The following is a 14,276-nucleotide window of genomic DNA, read 5'->3' as shown; positions in this document are numbered from 1 at the left end:
GTGTAATCTTCATTTATATAAATGTTAGATCCTTTAAGCTTCTTTGCTTGTTGCAGTATGTGTGCCTTATCTTTCTCTTTCATCAACTTTACCATCACCGCCCTCGGCCCCCGCTCAGAAGGTTTCCCGACTCTGTGAGCCCGCTCCATCTCAATTTCTTGATGAATTTGCAGTTTCTTCTTTAATATTTCCTTCACCTTACATTCTGCTTCTTTCCAGCTTTCTCCAGCTGACTCCTTGATTCCCTCGAAGATCAGGTTTTTTCGCTTGGACTGTACTTCCAAATGCTCCATTTTATCCGTTATGGCTATTAGACTCTCACAGGTTTTGTAGACATCATCCCTTGTTTCCTTGGTTTGTATTTTCTGTTCACCCATGGCTGCTTTAATCACATCCACATCTCACTGGGTAAACTGCAAACTTGTTTTTATTTCCTGTATTTCTCTGGTCATGTCGTCGAGTCTCTTGTTATTTGTCTCCATAAGTAGTTGCACAAAACCTTTGAAGTTGTCTTGTTGTTCGTTCAACAGTGCGGTGTACATCTGCTTCTGCTGACTCAACATCTCTGTTACTTGCGCCGCTGAAATATAATCTTCTTCTGCTTCAACATCCTCGTTCGCTTCTGATTTATTAGCTCTTTTCCCTCTTGGAGGCATTTTAATAGTTGTAGAATTTGTTCAAAGACTTGAAAATGTAGAAGATGTGAAAAATCGTAGAACAGACAGGAGCAGTAAACGTCTGCTCTTGGTTGCTGTCTGTACATGGATGTTGTATGTACTTTCATGGCATACATATTTGTCCTCAAAATTGTCTCATAGAAAAATATCTGAATGTCACTTGTGTTTTCCTTTCTCCAGCAGAGACCCTGCCCTATGAGGAGAACGGCCTAATAAAAGAGCAACGCTACATGGGCTCAGCGTCCAACTCCATGACCCCTCGACCGCAAATGGTGCGGAGTTCCTCAGAGTTCCACCCTCAGGCCGGCACCAGGAACCATCCAGGCAACAGCACACCCTTGCGCCGCCTCTCCTCTAACCATGCAGAGCTCAGCTCCACACAGCCTCTCAGACGAGTTGAAGGTACAGAAAGAATTTATCAGTGTAACTATATATAAATACTCTCCTTTGCCTCTGGTGCTCAGTGTGTCTACTCTGCTTTGGCAGCAGCCAGCTCCACCACAGGTCCAGAGGCTCTAGGGTCTGACCGAGAGAGCCTGCAGCTGCCCAGTAAAAACCCCTCCTCTTGGTCCATTGAAGAGGTGATGCAGTTTGTGAGGGATGCTGACCCCACAGCATTAGCTCCACATGCTGAACTATTCAGAAAACATGTAAGTTGAGCAACCATCTTTTCTGTATATTCCTAGCTTTAGTAACTATAGATCATTTGTCTGTTTTCTTATTATAATAAATCCCGTTCTTTGTTTTTACAGGAGATTGATGGAAAAGCTCTGATGCTGCTACGGAGCGACATGATCATGAAGTACATGGGTCTAAAGCTGGGCCCTGCACTGAAGTTGTGCCACCACATAGAGAAGCTGAAACAAGGCAAACTGTAACATGCAGCCTGGGCGGCATGGTCCCAGCCAGACCTGTGAGCAATAAGCCCTGAGAAAGCCAGCGTTTGGACACTGACTCGTGAGGCACATAGGGGATACATGTGACTCCAAACTCCACCTCAAGGAACGGAATAGACATTATGACTTGATCCTTACTTCCTGAGTGGAGAAAGTGTGCCGCGCAGTGCTGACACATTACCTCATCCCCTCATCAGTGAACAAGAAGCTGTTCAAGTCTAACAGACACGACTGACTTTATGAGATCCCAAAGGAAAACAATCCCTGTAGTGTTTACATTGCATAGCACATGTGCACACGTGGACATGTTTTTTATGAAGATGAAAACTTTTGATCCTGGTTTTGGATCCCCAAAGATGGAGAATGTTTCTTCTTATATAATGTTTTTAGTATTCCTGAATTTCCAGTTAATAAGGAAGGGTTGGTATACTGAAAAAAAAAAAAGTCAGATCCCCATGCTCTTTTTGTAAAACCTGGACACTCTCTCTCCTGTGCTGTTGTTTTGCAGTTTTCACTCCATGTTGGATTCTGTTTTTAATTGAATCTCACCTTTTCCACAAGTGTGCTGCAGGATCATTGCCCGCTGTCTGGCATGATGTAATATTGTGTCTTAGCAGGCCTTATGCTGCCTCTTACTGGTCTCCATGCAGTTCTAATCAATGTTAAACTGGTTGCATCCCAATAAGTTATGGCTGAATACATTTCAGAGAACAGATTAAGGAAATACAAATGCGAGATTTCTAAGGGCTTTCTAGGTCTAATTTTGATGTAATGTTTTTATCATAGTCATGTAAGCTTGTTGTTCAGCCTGCAACATCAGTGTTGTCAATTTTGACCGTTACAATCACTGTTAGCAAACAGATGTGTACAGTTTTATGGGTTTAACCATGAGTATCAGCAACAGAATGTACATTTTGTAGAAACTTTAATATTTTAAGGAGCTCATATACACAAGTTAGAAATGTGAAGATAAAGGGGATGGGGTGAATATCTCACAGTGGATTCTGTTCTGCTTTTTAATGCATACTGCAACGCTTTTAGTTCAAATACTCCCAGTATTAGAATCTGCCTTGCTTTACCTATGACATTTCTCAGGTTTATGTGATCTTTGTTAGTACAAAATTTTGTAGCATACTGTTTATAAGATACTTAACAGAATTTTCCTGTTATTCACTTCCTTGATTTAAAGACTTGTGCCATATAATATTCAACACAGGATCAAAGTGCTGTTCATTTCCTTCTTTTGCATCTTTTAAAGTACTTGAAAAATATGTTTCAAAAAGACACTTGTCCATTATGTCACATCAGATAGGTGTTTATGATGTTGTGTATTTTCTTTTTTTTATAAACCTCCCAAAACCAAAGGATCTTTATGTGTTCTTACGTTTTTCCACAGGGAGGCACAAAGTAGCTTAATTCTTTGTGGTTTATAGAGGTCTGTTGTGTTACCTACAACAGGTGTGGCTGATTTGGACAACTCATTAAGGAAATCAGTCGTCCATTTCATAGAAAGCAAGAGCTTTACACAAGAACTGCACAGTGTAAGAATTACTCCAAAGTCCAGCATTTTCACTCTTCACGTAGTTTCTGACATTTTGTCTTTGTCCCTGAACCTGCTTATGTTTATGACATGAAATACAGGAAAATAACTGCCAAAACAGTTTGAAAAAAGAAGGATTGATCACATTAGTTGTATCACAACAATTTTGTTTTCACACTGTATCCAGAAACTGAATGCATTCTCTCTCTGAACAATACAGTGAAGCCAGTTTGATTGGGCCTCTTTTGTACTACTACCACGTCTTCAATTGAAATGCTTTAAGGTTAATTTACAAAAAATAACGTCAACACTAAAGGTCTACACTGCTGTTTAGCTTGGACTCAAGACCCCACAAGCCTCACTCAGTAAATCACTGTTATATCAAATGTGGTCCAATTGCACAACTGTATATATAACTGAAATACTACAGGAGATGAAGTCATTTGCACATCAGTACACTTTAGGGTGGCAATTTGTTACATCACTGACGCTTCATGTAGCATGTGTGTACTGAACATAACTGTAAACATCCCTTGTTCTTATAAGGCATCCGGGCACTGAATCCTCTTAAATCCCAGACCAATTAAAGGACCAAGCAAGTGGACTCCCACTTGTTTGGCTTTCAGTCACTGACCTGACATGAGACTGAAAGCGCTTCTTTGATAGTAATGATAGTAATGAAACGGATTAAAAAACACAGCGTTGAGATTAGAATGGACTTTGTTTAAGGAAAAGACAGACAAGCAGATTTAGACCATGGAGATGTTACTTCACTTCCATATAAAAAGCATACAACCTGTACAGTAAGCAAACATTAAACTGCCAGCTTTTCATGTTTCTTCACTGACATCATAATTACAAGTTTTCTGAAGCAAAAAAGTGCTTCAGCAGACTGACAGTTACAAAGGAAGCTGTTTTTTTAATATTCAGTCACACTCCAGGACATATACACACCATATAAATAAAAGTTGTACAAAAATAAATTAGGGTGAAATCCTGTTCAACCAAAGTGATCAGTTCAAACTATAAACCAAAGAGTTCTGTCTTGAATGGAGTGCAGGCAACTCAAGGATGATGTGCTGGGGTTGCTCCAGTCCTTTAACATAACCTAGACGGCACTCAGAGCACAAACCTCCACCCATATAATGCCTAACGCTAATTTCCCATGGTAGTTTGACCCCCATAATACGATTCCTTCACCATGACAACCTACCCCTAGCATTTTCACTCACATTGATATCATTATTAGTTTGAAAGTTATTCAAGAAAAACCATGTTTCACTAATGGTGGTTTTCTTCAGGGTCTGGCTCAGTAACTTTTGAATATAAGTCAAATCTATGGACACCCTGCTGAATCAGTAGAGTTTCAGCTACATGTTGGTTTTGGTTTTAAGTCTGTAACATTATTTGTTTTCTCACAGTCACATGTTTTCCATGAGGCCTCTACATTTGACCATTCTTCAGCAGATCTGAACATTACTTGGATCCTTTGTTGTGTGGTTGATCTTATGTGCAATTTTTGTCCAAGCATTCTAGGCATTATGTATGGAGTTGGAAGCAAAAGTACTGAAGTTGGCCCTATCTGACACTGGTGAAGAATCATTTAAAGAATTCATGGATCTGGATGATGATCTGGATCAGTGCCAAAATCTAATGGGGAGTTCCGTGGGCCGTACCCTACCTCAACAAAAAAATGTCATCAAAATCCATTCATTACTTTTTTGAGTTATGCTGTGAACAAAGTGACCAGCAACTAACAAACCAAAAGATGCTGGTAAAAACACCACCTCTTAGTTCCTGGTTTGTGAGTCACAGGGGCAACACAGTCTTAGAAGAAGAGATAGGGCACCCTGTAACTTTTTCAACTAAACTATGACAAAGTGCACGCGACAGGATAAATAAACTGACACACGACACAATACTCTCGCATTCACAGCTCTGATCATCACCATGGGAGAGAAAAAGACCACGCTCCTCAAAACAATTAAAATGACACCAAACCACTTGGAATACAAAAATGTTTTACCACTGACATGTTTGATAAAGGGGTGTGGGGACTCTGACCAATACTGATTCTAACAACAGACTAAAGCACTCAAAACTTCATCTCCCCTTGATTTAAATGGTGAAACCAATATTAAAACTTCCGCCTAGTTTCACTTACTAATAATGGAAACAACACAAGGTTATAATGTCTCCTACTTGCTGTGAGGCAGATTCAGCCAGATTGTTTCTCAAAAATATCTTGTTCCAGAAATACTTTCCTAATATTTAGACAGGCTTGCAGAAAGTTGTTTAAATTTGAAAACAATTAAGAATTCCCTTTTCCCTCTGCTATTCAACACAATAAGAGTGTATTTTGTTGCAGCTGATGGCTATTGACAACATTCACTTTAATGAACTTGCGGCTGCAGCCTTGCCAAGTCGTTCTTAGTCTGTCATGCTAAACCCCTACCAATCAGCAAAGAAAGATCCAATAAGCTACTGATGACTATGGGAATTTCCAAGGATGGGACATGTATAAACAGTCTCCATCACATCCTGCCCTGAACAGTGAGAGCCTCAGCTATCAGCTTTTTAAGGGCTTCAGTGCACTTAAATAAAATTACATGTGGAAACAACCCGTGAAATACAGGGGAAAATGGAACCCATGTGTCTTTTCTGTAATTATAAAGTCAAAAAGTGTTCTTCCACATCTCAGATTTATAAGGACAATTTCCAAGACCACACGGTGAGCCCATTAAGCTGCCATACACAAAAAAAAAATCCTGTTTTAGTATAACACTACAGAAAAGCACAGCAGTTTAGAAAGTTCAGATGGAAACCATTTCTCCCCCGTGTCACCCCTTCACACATTCATGAGCCTCAACATTTGCAGCCAAACTCTGAGCTTTGACATATAAGTGTAAGAGTTTGATTAGTGTCCCCACATGTTTTATGTTACACATTGCAGAAGGATCACAAGAGCACTCTCACTTCCTGGGGAGCAGTGCTGCCAGTCTCTGCTTTTTAATGGGAAGGAAGTGGATCTCCTGTGAGCTGACCTTCTTCAGTTTGATAGCTCTGCTTTTAGGGACCTTTTTCAGTGGGTCGTTGGGGTCATGCTGCTCCCCCTGGGAGGCCGGCGACACTCCGTAGAGCTGCTGCAGAGACGCCCCCTGGCTGCCGTCCCGTTTGATGGAGAAGTTTTTGGTGGAGACGCCTGAGAGGCCTTTTATCTTCCCGCAGAGGATGGCAGGGATGGCATCCTTCACAGAGACAATGACCTTGGCCGTCTGCGAGGTGCTGACTATCTCTAGGTTTCCGGCTCTGCTGAGAGATGCCTCCGGACCCAGAGAGCTAGACCCACCAGCACTGCTGTCAACCACCCACTTGTGCTGTCGGCTGAACTCCAGCGAAGCCAGGCTGCTCAGGAGTTTGGAGTCTAAACTCTGGGTGCATTCAACACCCAGAGACAAAGAAGTACCACTGGTATCCTGGACTGACTGGAAAGACAGTTCTCTGTTTCGTCCTGGTGAACCACTGGAGCTACATGGCTGAACACACTTTTTCCTCACACCAGGCACTGACAAGTCAAGCACACTGTCCTGCTGCGGGCTGGGGTATTCCTGTTTTGGTTCAACTGAACATGCCCTGACAGAAAGGTCTAGAGCCTGTCCTTCATCTGGAGGAAGTGAAGATGGTGGCAGGCTTTGTGGCTGGAATGATGGCACACATCTGCTTGACGAAATTGAAGGAGAGGTAGCATCTTTCTGAGAGGTCTGAGTGCTTTTGCTCACAGTGCAAACTGGTTTTGGCAAGTTCCCCTTTAAGTCCTCAGTATGAGGGACAGGGATGGGGATGGGCAGGGGGATGGGCAGAGGTACTGGCAGCGGGATGATGACAGGGTAGGGGACGAGGAGTGTGGCAGGGGGGGCTAATGGGGCCAGAGGGGAGGTGTAGGGAGGGGTGAGGGGAGGGAGTGGGAAGATGGTCGAGCCTGGTGACTGACAGGCCGACGAGCTTGCCTGGGAAGGGAAGAGGTCCTGCAAGATGGCTGCAAAAGCTGGATTCTGCAAGAGAGAGAGCAAATTAGCATCTGGTGCTTGTCCTGCTTGCTTCTGGTCGACAGCTGGAGGTAAACCAAATGTCAGGGGATTCTGACACAGGATGTTGTTCTGGAGCGGTAACTGAGGACAAGTAGTGGTCTGAGGAATTACAGAAGGACTCATGTGCTGGATGACCTGCTGATCCAAGACCAGAGGAAGTGAAACAGGGCTTTGGCTTGTTATCAAGTAAGGTGCTGCACCCATTTGGCCGAGCTGAGGTCCGGACGCTCCGGCCATCTGGAGGTGGATGGGCAGCATCAGCGGGCTTTCCCCCAGACACACTGGGTGTAGCACAGTTGTGGCTACTTTAAGCGCCACACCCCCTGGAGTTTCAGGATTGGGACTCATCACTGATGGTGCAGGAGGTTCCACGAGCCTAGAGAGGCCCCCTTTGTTTAGCCCTGACGCGCTGCTGTCACAGGAATCAGCAGCCATGAGCGGAGTTACTCCATCCTCCACTTTACTGGTGATTTCTCCTCCTCCCACCACGGTGCTGCACACGTCAGCGTGGGGCTGCGTCAGGGTTACAGACACGTCATCACTGCCCTCCATGTTTCAGCCTGAAGCATCAATTAAAATCTTCCTCAAGTGCTAGTGACAGGTCTCATCCATTGTTCTACACAGCAGCCCTGAAACACAGGAAAACACCACGTTTAATGTTGTGCATTAATTTCAACAATTTGTTATAATGTGGAACATCCTGCACGTAGCTCTGCATGGTGCTGTAGAATTCACAGGAATTTGTCCCAAGTGACGTCACATGAAGGACACCTGCTCTGTGTTGTCTAACGCTGCTCAGGAAGGACTAACATGACATGTTAGAAATGTGTTCTTTACATGGAGCATTATGAATGGCTTTATGTGAATTTTAATAATTAAGCTGAAACAAAATACCTTTCAAAAGCAACTTATTGTCATATTGACTTAGTCCATAAAATATGGGGACTTGTGAGCAGCAGATAAAAAGATATTTTTCTCAGACAGAGCCACAAAGGAGAGACAGGTTTCAGGGGCTAAGAGGAACTCCCCCTCCCCCAAATTAGAGGAGTGACCCTTTAAAAAAACCACATTTAGTCTGAGGTAACAACTTGTCACTAAAGAAAAGTTGCTCACTGTCAAATGTGCAATCGGGCTGTACTACTCATTTAGTTGATTAATCAAGAAAACAGCTGGCACATTAATCCATAGTGAAAACAGCCATTAGCTGCAGCCCTTGATTAGTCAGTCAACAGAAAATTTAACTGTTATGATGATCAGTTGTTCAAGTCATTTTTCAAGCACAAATATTCTCTGTCTCCAGCTTCTTAAAAGTCAGTAGTTGCTGCTTTTCTCTGTCTTGTGTGACAATAACCTGGACTGCTCTTCTGGAAACATTTTCCACAATTTTCTGACCTGATTTCTTGATTAATTTATTCAAGAAAATAGTTACAGATTAATTAGTAACAAACCAACAAATATACCAGCAAAAACATATCCAAGTGCTTATTGTCAACCGCTACACTACAGACATACTGCCAGCATTTCTTTTTCATTTGACTATCCATGCAGTCCTCACTCCTCCGGGGAGCTCCTTTGGTTTAGGACTCCAGGGTAATAAGTCACATGCAGCTCAAGGATGGGAAGTCTTTCATTTGCCTGACCACGATCCCTCAAGCTCACCATGTATGTACTTTATCTCTCTATCATCCCAGGACAGCATCCCAGCAGTTGATAGGCTTTAACTCTCCTCTTTGCTACATGACACCTCCAACACAACACATGTCCTGCCTGCACTGGCTGTCAACCCTCATCCATCCATAGTGATAACGCATCCCTTTGGTGCCTGGAGATACAATGCATTCAGGCTTGGCGAGGTCAATAATTCATACTGACGGGAGCACAGAGGATAATATGTTCAAGTCTTGAGAAGGGGGGAAACTTTCAATAATGTGAAACTAACGCAAAGTGAAAAATTCTGCTACACACACACACACACATGCAGTTCCGATTTTCTGGCAAAACAGTTTTCTTTTTCCTATACAGCCTTCATGTGGTGTTGGATTACTTCAGTGAGCAGTGAGGCGTAGCCCTCTACCCCCCGAGGCTGGTTTGATATTTTTCTGTAGGCATTGTTAAAGGGCTATGACGGATTACAAGGAGGACTCTACTATCAGACAGGCGGCCCATAACCTTGTTACCGTTTCACTCATGGGAAAAGTCTGGGAAGTGTGTGTGTGCCTTGGGAATACAAAAACAGGAACCCCATGAAAAATGTTATGTATTTATAGCTTGAAGCTTCTGTGCTTCTTCCCCTGTCAGTACCGTCCAGAGTTGTCGGGCATTCAAGGGGTCAGGGAGGAATGTGTCGGTTCTCTGAGTGGTGAGCCGGCAGGTCAGGCTTGTCTACATGCATGTAACAGACTTATGAACCACACACACTGCTGTGGGACAGCTCATGCTGCAAGTCATGGGATCTCAGACCAGACAAAACTACTTGGATAAATTGTTGACACAAGAATCCAACCAAAGGCATGGGGATAAATCTGCCTTATACACACACATACTGCACATACACATGAGCACTGCTGCAAAAGATTCTTTTCTTATTAGCCTTAATACCCCACTTTTCTTTCATTTAAACTCCTTTCTGTAAGGAAAAGGAAAACTGTATCGAATGTCTTGATTTAAAACTGGACATTAATACACCGTTTGCAAAGCCAAATAGGAACGTCTGATCTATTCTATTTTCCACCATTTTAATGCTGTGGTCTCGCTTGCATTCCAGGAAGTTTGAGGCAAGACATTTCCTGCTTGATAACATGGTCATGAGGTCTGTGACACGATAAAGGCTCACTGACCAATATGAAAGAAGTCTTTCTTGGGTAAGACTCCTCCACTGTCACACTCTCTAATGGGTGGGCCCTTGTGTGCACACAGTGAGGAAAATGACCCTGATAATGAGCCCAATTTAATCATTCTGCTCGACGTGAAACCACTTTGTATGCTTTGACATAAAAGTACTATTAGTGGGTATTACTCTGAGTCTTCAGCTTCAGATCAGGTGACCTGATGCTAAGCAGGACCACCCCCCACCCCCGACACACACAAGCATAGCAGTTCACAGCTCACTGCTTCACCTCCTCTTCACTTGAATCATGTGAGTTCAATGTCAAACAAGGGGGAAGTTTAACCAACAAAGTGCAGAGTGGGCCAAAGTACACAGAGACCATGTTCATCTTTGTTTTCTTCCCTTCCTGTCACACTATCTCTGCTTTTGTTATCACAGACATGGAAGGTCAAAGAACAGTGTCACATAAGTGTCAATAAATAACTTTTAGATTTTTGCTCAAGTGCTGCCGGGGAGTTAAATCCGTGCCTTTAGGTGTTCTTCCTGTCCTCCAAAATTCCAGTCGACTTATATAAGCAACGTCCCTGTGGTCAAACAGAGAAGATGAACTGCTACCGGCTCCTCCAGCTAAATCTAACAGCTCTTTAACGGCCTGGATGCACCAGTGTAAAGCTGATCTTTCAGGCTCTTTCGGGCAATAGGGTCTGAGAATTGTAAGAAAACAAAACACAACCTTATTTCCATAAATAGTTTTAGGTTACACTCAGTACGCTGTATCTCCCCCATTTTCACATGTGAGAAGAGTTTGCAGATTAGGTTGCTCAAAATAACACCAGTGTAAAGCAGCCTTCATTAAGCACGAGCTAACGTAAGAGACATGCAACACAAACAAACCTACAACCTTGTCACCAAGTGAATGCAGCTTTAACCTAACACTGATAAGGCCGGCTACACGAGGGCGCCTGTAACTCTCCACACATCATCTGTAAGAGGTTTGTGTTCAACAGCCAGTAACAGATAATTGAGTAAATAGGCAAGAAGAGACCTAACAAAGAGGCAAATGAAATCCCTCCCCTGTCCCCGTTACTGTAATGATTTCCACATTTCCTTCCCCCCCTCTTTGCTTCATTGATGGAATGTACACCACGTTAAGTCAGCAGAGAGAAACAACAATGCTTTAACTTCAGTGGCATTAAACTGTACTGCAGTCCAAACACATTTCTTTCTTTGCTCCTTCCTTGTTATGGATTTGATTTAGAGATTTAACCAGAATGAAACAAAGCACCAGGGATGGGTGGCGCACGGCAGATGATCTAAAGGTCACCGCCCTCAACACCCCTCTGCTCCAGTGGCCAATTACATCTCATTAGGGAGACACAGGAAGCTTCATCATGAGCGTCACATCCTTAGACTGATGCATGCGGCTCCCACATCAGTGCAGATGATCTTTTATTCAGCCAGCTATCCCTCCACCTGATCTCCTACATGCCACAGTAACAGTCGTATTTGATGAATAATTTACCATTTCTAATGAACACAAGTGGGACAGTTATCACTGTGCAACTACTAGTCACTACTTTACCCAGTTTGTGAATGAGAAACTCTACCGAAATGGTGACATTTTATCATTGAACTGTATTACATGACACCAGTAGCAACATGATAATGTACTGTACTGTATATAAACTATATTTCTGTCATTAACATCCACAGTTTCCCTGTATACAAACTACCCATTCAAAATTAGAAATTAGATTAGAAACATTAGAAACTAGAAAGGTTGCGATGTTTTTCAGCTGTGTGAATAAACCCACCATTCGGACACATATAAGAGTGTTTGTGTAGAAATGTTTGTGCGTTTGCTTCCTTATTCCAGTTCTGTCGCTGCGTCTGTTGCCAGCGCACCAACAGACGCTCATCCCCAGGCTGTTCCAACAAGCCCCGAGTGCGACTGACGACATTTCCCTGATTTCTTCACTGGTGACATTTCTCCCAGACAGATATGCGCCATGAATAGCAGGGAGGCTGTGCGCCGTGTGTGCGCACGTCTGCACGCGCCACACGGCGACAACACGAAGGGCTGCGGGCGCGCGAGGCTCCGCTGCTATAACGACAGTAGCACAGAGGGGGGTCCTCGTGCCAAATCACTGCCTGATATCACTGAAGTTTCCCTTTGAAAAGGGATGAACAGACAAACAATACGCTATTCAAGATACAAGCTAGCTGCGCACGTCGCCCATGACACTGGAAAAGGGCTTTTAATACGCCTTAAAGCGAGACACGACACTCGCTCAATAATTCCCAGATAATCCACGTGCTAATGTTAAAACGAAATAATGTTTCAGCGCACAGGCGACGTAAAATCAGAAAAGCCTTGTCTCACCCTGTTTCATCTCCTTTCCTTTAATGTAATTCTTCCAATAAAATCCAATGTAGCTACAAACGCCGACATTTACTCACCTTTCAACCAGACGAGCGCATTAGCAGCTTTCCCAGAAGGCCGCGTCCTCCCAATTATCAATGAATGAGATCCGTAATAGTTAGAAATAAATAGATAAGGCTGCTATTATCTCTTCATTGCGGTCCCGTCGTAGCGACTCCAGACTGAAGCTGCGCACGCAGCATCGTCAGCGGGTCCTCCTGCTCCTCCTCCTCCTCTTCCTCTCCCCACAGGGAAAGATGGGGAAACAAGAAAAACAAATAAATGAAGACTGATTTTCGATAAACAATATGAATAATAATGATACATTTCAAAGGGCAAAATAAAGGTATTCACTGATACACTTGCAATTAAATCCCATATAACTGCTAACGGAAATCTGCTAAGTTCAGTTTCCTTAAATCTTTTAAATTGTCTTGCAAATTTGTGGATTATTATTTCAATTTCAAACCCAGAACTTTGGCTATAGGAAGGTATATAATCATATCATCTTACACTGCATGGAGAAATTTGTAATTAAAGAACATTTATTTAGGTTTATTTCAGTAGCCTATAATGTTCCTTGTGGTGTGCAGTGTGTGAATGACAGTTATACAACTCATTCACCCTAACAGACTAAAATAATCCCGACCATAACCAGCAGAACCATTTTGGGAATACTTTATGATTTCTGAGTGCTGGAAAGGCTTTTAGACAGTATTTCATTCTTTAATATTAAACAGTACTCAGTAGTACTCAGACAGTATTAGCTGGCTGATGACAGAAGCAGAGGAGAATGGAGCTTGGCAGCTGTGGATGACAGTCTGGTGGAGACAGGCCTGGGTGAGCAAGATCCCCTGGGTCTTCATATCAGTCCCAACCAGCCTTAGGCTGCACCCCGGGGCCATGGGGCCTCTCATTGTTCTGCATGGAGGTTGTTTAATTCCCTATAATGAAACTCACAATATACCCTAGTGGCATGGTGGTGACATTGGTGTGGTTACCTTTTCAGTGGCCCTGCCCCCACCCCGTCTACAGTCAGTACTCACATGTGGAGATTCAGCTCAGCTTGTGTTGTTCTCACACTGTACCAATCCAATTTCCACTTCTTAACCAAAGATAGAAACACAAACATTGTCACTCTTGTCATACACTTTTTCTGGTCCAGGAAAAACATGTCACTAAACGTTACAAAATACTATACAAAGGCAGAATGATCCTACATTTTTACTTACCAGTCATTTCATATTGAGTGGACACCAGCACCCACAACCTAAATTTAAAACAGAGCCCCCACAGGTCTTCTAATTGTCCTTTGAAATGAGGGACTGGACAAGGGATCTGAATCTCCTGGTTCATTTTATAAATAATAAAAAAAAGGGCAAGACCATCCTCAGGGCTATAATTTTGTCCACACAAGTTGAAAATGTCTGTGGGAATGGCAAGACAAAACATTTGATTCACTTTCTGAACACACCTTTATAGAGACAGGTGGGTTGACCTCTGTAAAGGGTGAAACCTACTTTTGGCTTGTGGCCAACGTGCAATAATTTGAGCTCTTTAAAAAAACCTTTTTATAAAAAAATTCACAGAGGAAGGCCAAAATAAAATATAAATATGGGTCAGGGGGAAACAAAAGCCCCCTTCTTTCCTTCAGCAAAACTAAAACTGACACTACCTTCCCCCTCTCCTACTTGATTGGTAATTTTTTTTACAGTCCCTTACATATGCAACCAGAGAGTGCTGAGAAGCATAGTGTATTCTTTGCTTGCCTACGTCCCTGTTCTTTATGATCGGACTAAAATAAGTCAGGTGGGGCAGACATTTGC

At 42.9% G+C, this 14,276-nt stretch overlaps 2 protein-coding genes across 4 annotated transcripts in view; one reads left to right on the top strand and one right to left on the bottom strand.

The window, feature by feature from the left end:
* LOC109962100 (Scm polycomb group protein like 2) overlaps nucleotides 1–2,838 on the top strand; it is an 18,019-nt gene extending 15,181 nt beyond the window's left edge. The window contains exons 13-15 of one of the 3 annotated variants that reach the window (XM_020603513.1): nucleotides 861–1,079; nucleotides 1,164–1,327; nucleotides 1,430–2,838. In XM_020603513.1, the coding sequence (XP_020459169.1) occupies nucleotides 861–1,079; nucleotides 1,164–1,327; nucleotides 1,430–1,555 (509 nt within the window). In that variant the 3' untranslated portion in view covers nucleotides 1,556–2,838. Of the gene's footprint in view, nucleotides 1–857; nucleotides 1,080–1,163; nucleotides 1,328–1,429 lie in introns of all 3 variants that reach the window. The other 2 variants (XM_020603512.1, XM_020603511.1) reach the window with 2 other exon arrangements.
* A 71-nt stretch (nucleotides 2,839–2,909) lies between these two features.
* Nucleotides 2,910–12,666, bottom strand: rai2 (retinoic acid induced 2). The gene is made up of 2 exons (XM_020603514.1): nucleotides 12,489–12,666; nucleotides 2,910–7,830 (listed from the first exon to the last, which is right to left on the bottom strand). Exon 2 carries the CDS (start codon nucleotides 7,751–7,753, stop codon nucleotides 6,086–6,088), a length of 1,668 nt encoding a protein of 555 aa, XP_020459170.1. The 5' UTR covers nucleotides 7,754–7,830; nucleotides 12,489–12,666; the 3' UTR covers nucleotides 2,910–6,085.
* Between the last annotated feature and the right edge of the window lie 1,610 nt (nucleotides 12,667–14,276).

The sequence above is a fragment of the Monopterus albus genome, unplaced genomic scaffold (assembly GCF_001952655.1).
Source record: "Monopterus albus unplaced genomic scaffold, M_albus_1.0 scaffold61.1, whole genome shotgun sequence".
NCBI classification, from domain to species: Eukaryota; Metazoa; Chordata; class Actinopteri; order Synbranchiformes; family Synbranchidae; genus Monopterus; species Monopterus albus.
Note: the sequence above shows the minus strand (reverse complement) of the source record. Positions and strands in the feature narration are given on the sequence as shown.

Bases quoted from the DNA above. Each gene is read 5' to 3' on its own strand.
- rai2 (XM_020603514.1), bottom strand. From the start codon at position 7,753: ATGGAGGGCAGTGATGACGTGTCTGTAACCCTGACGCAGCCCCACGCT.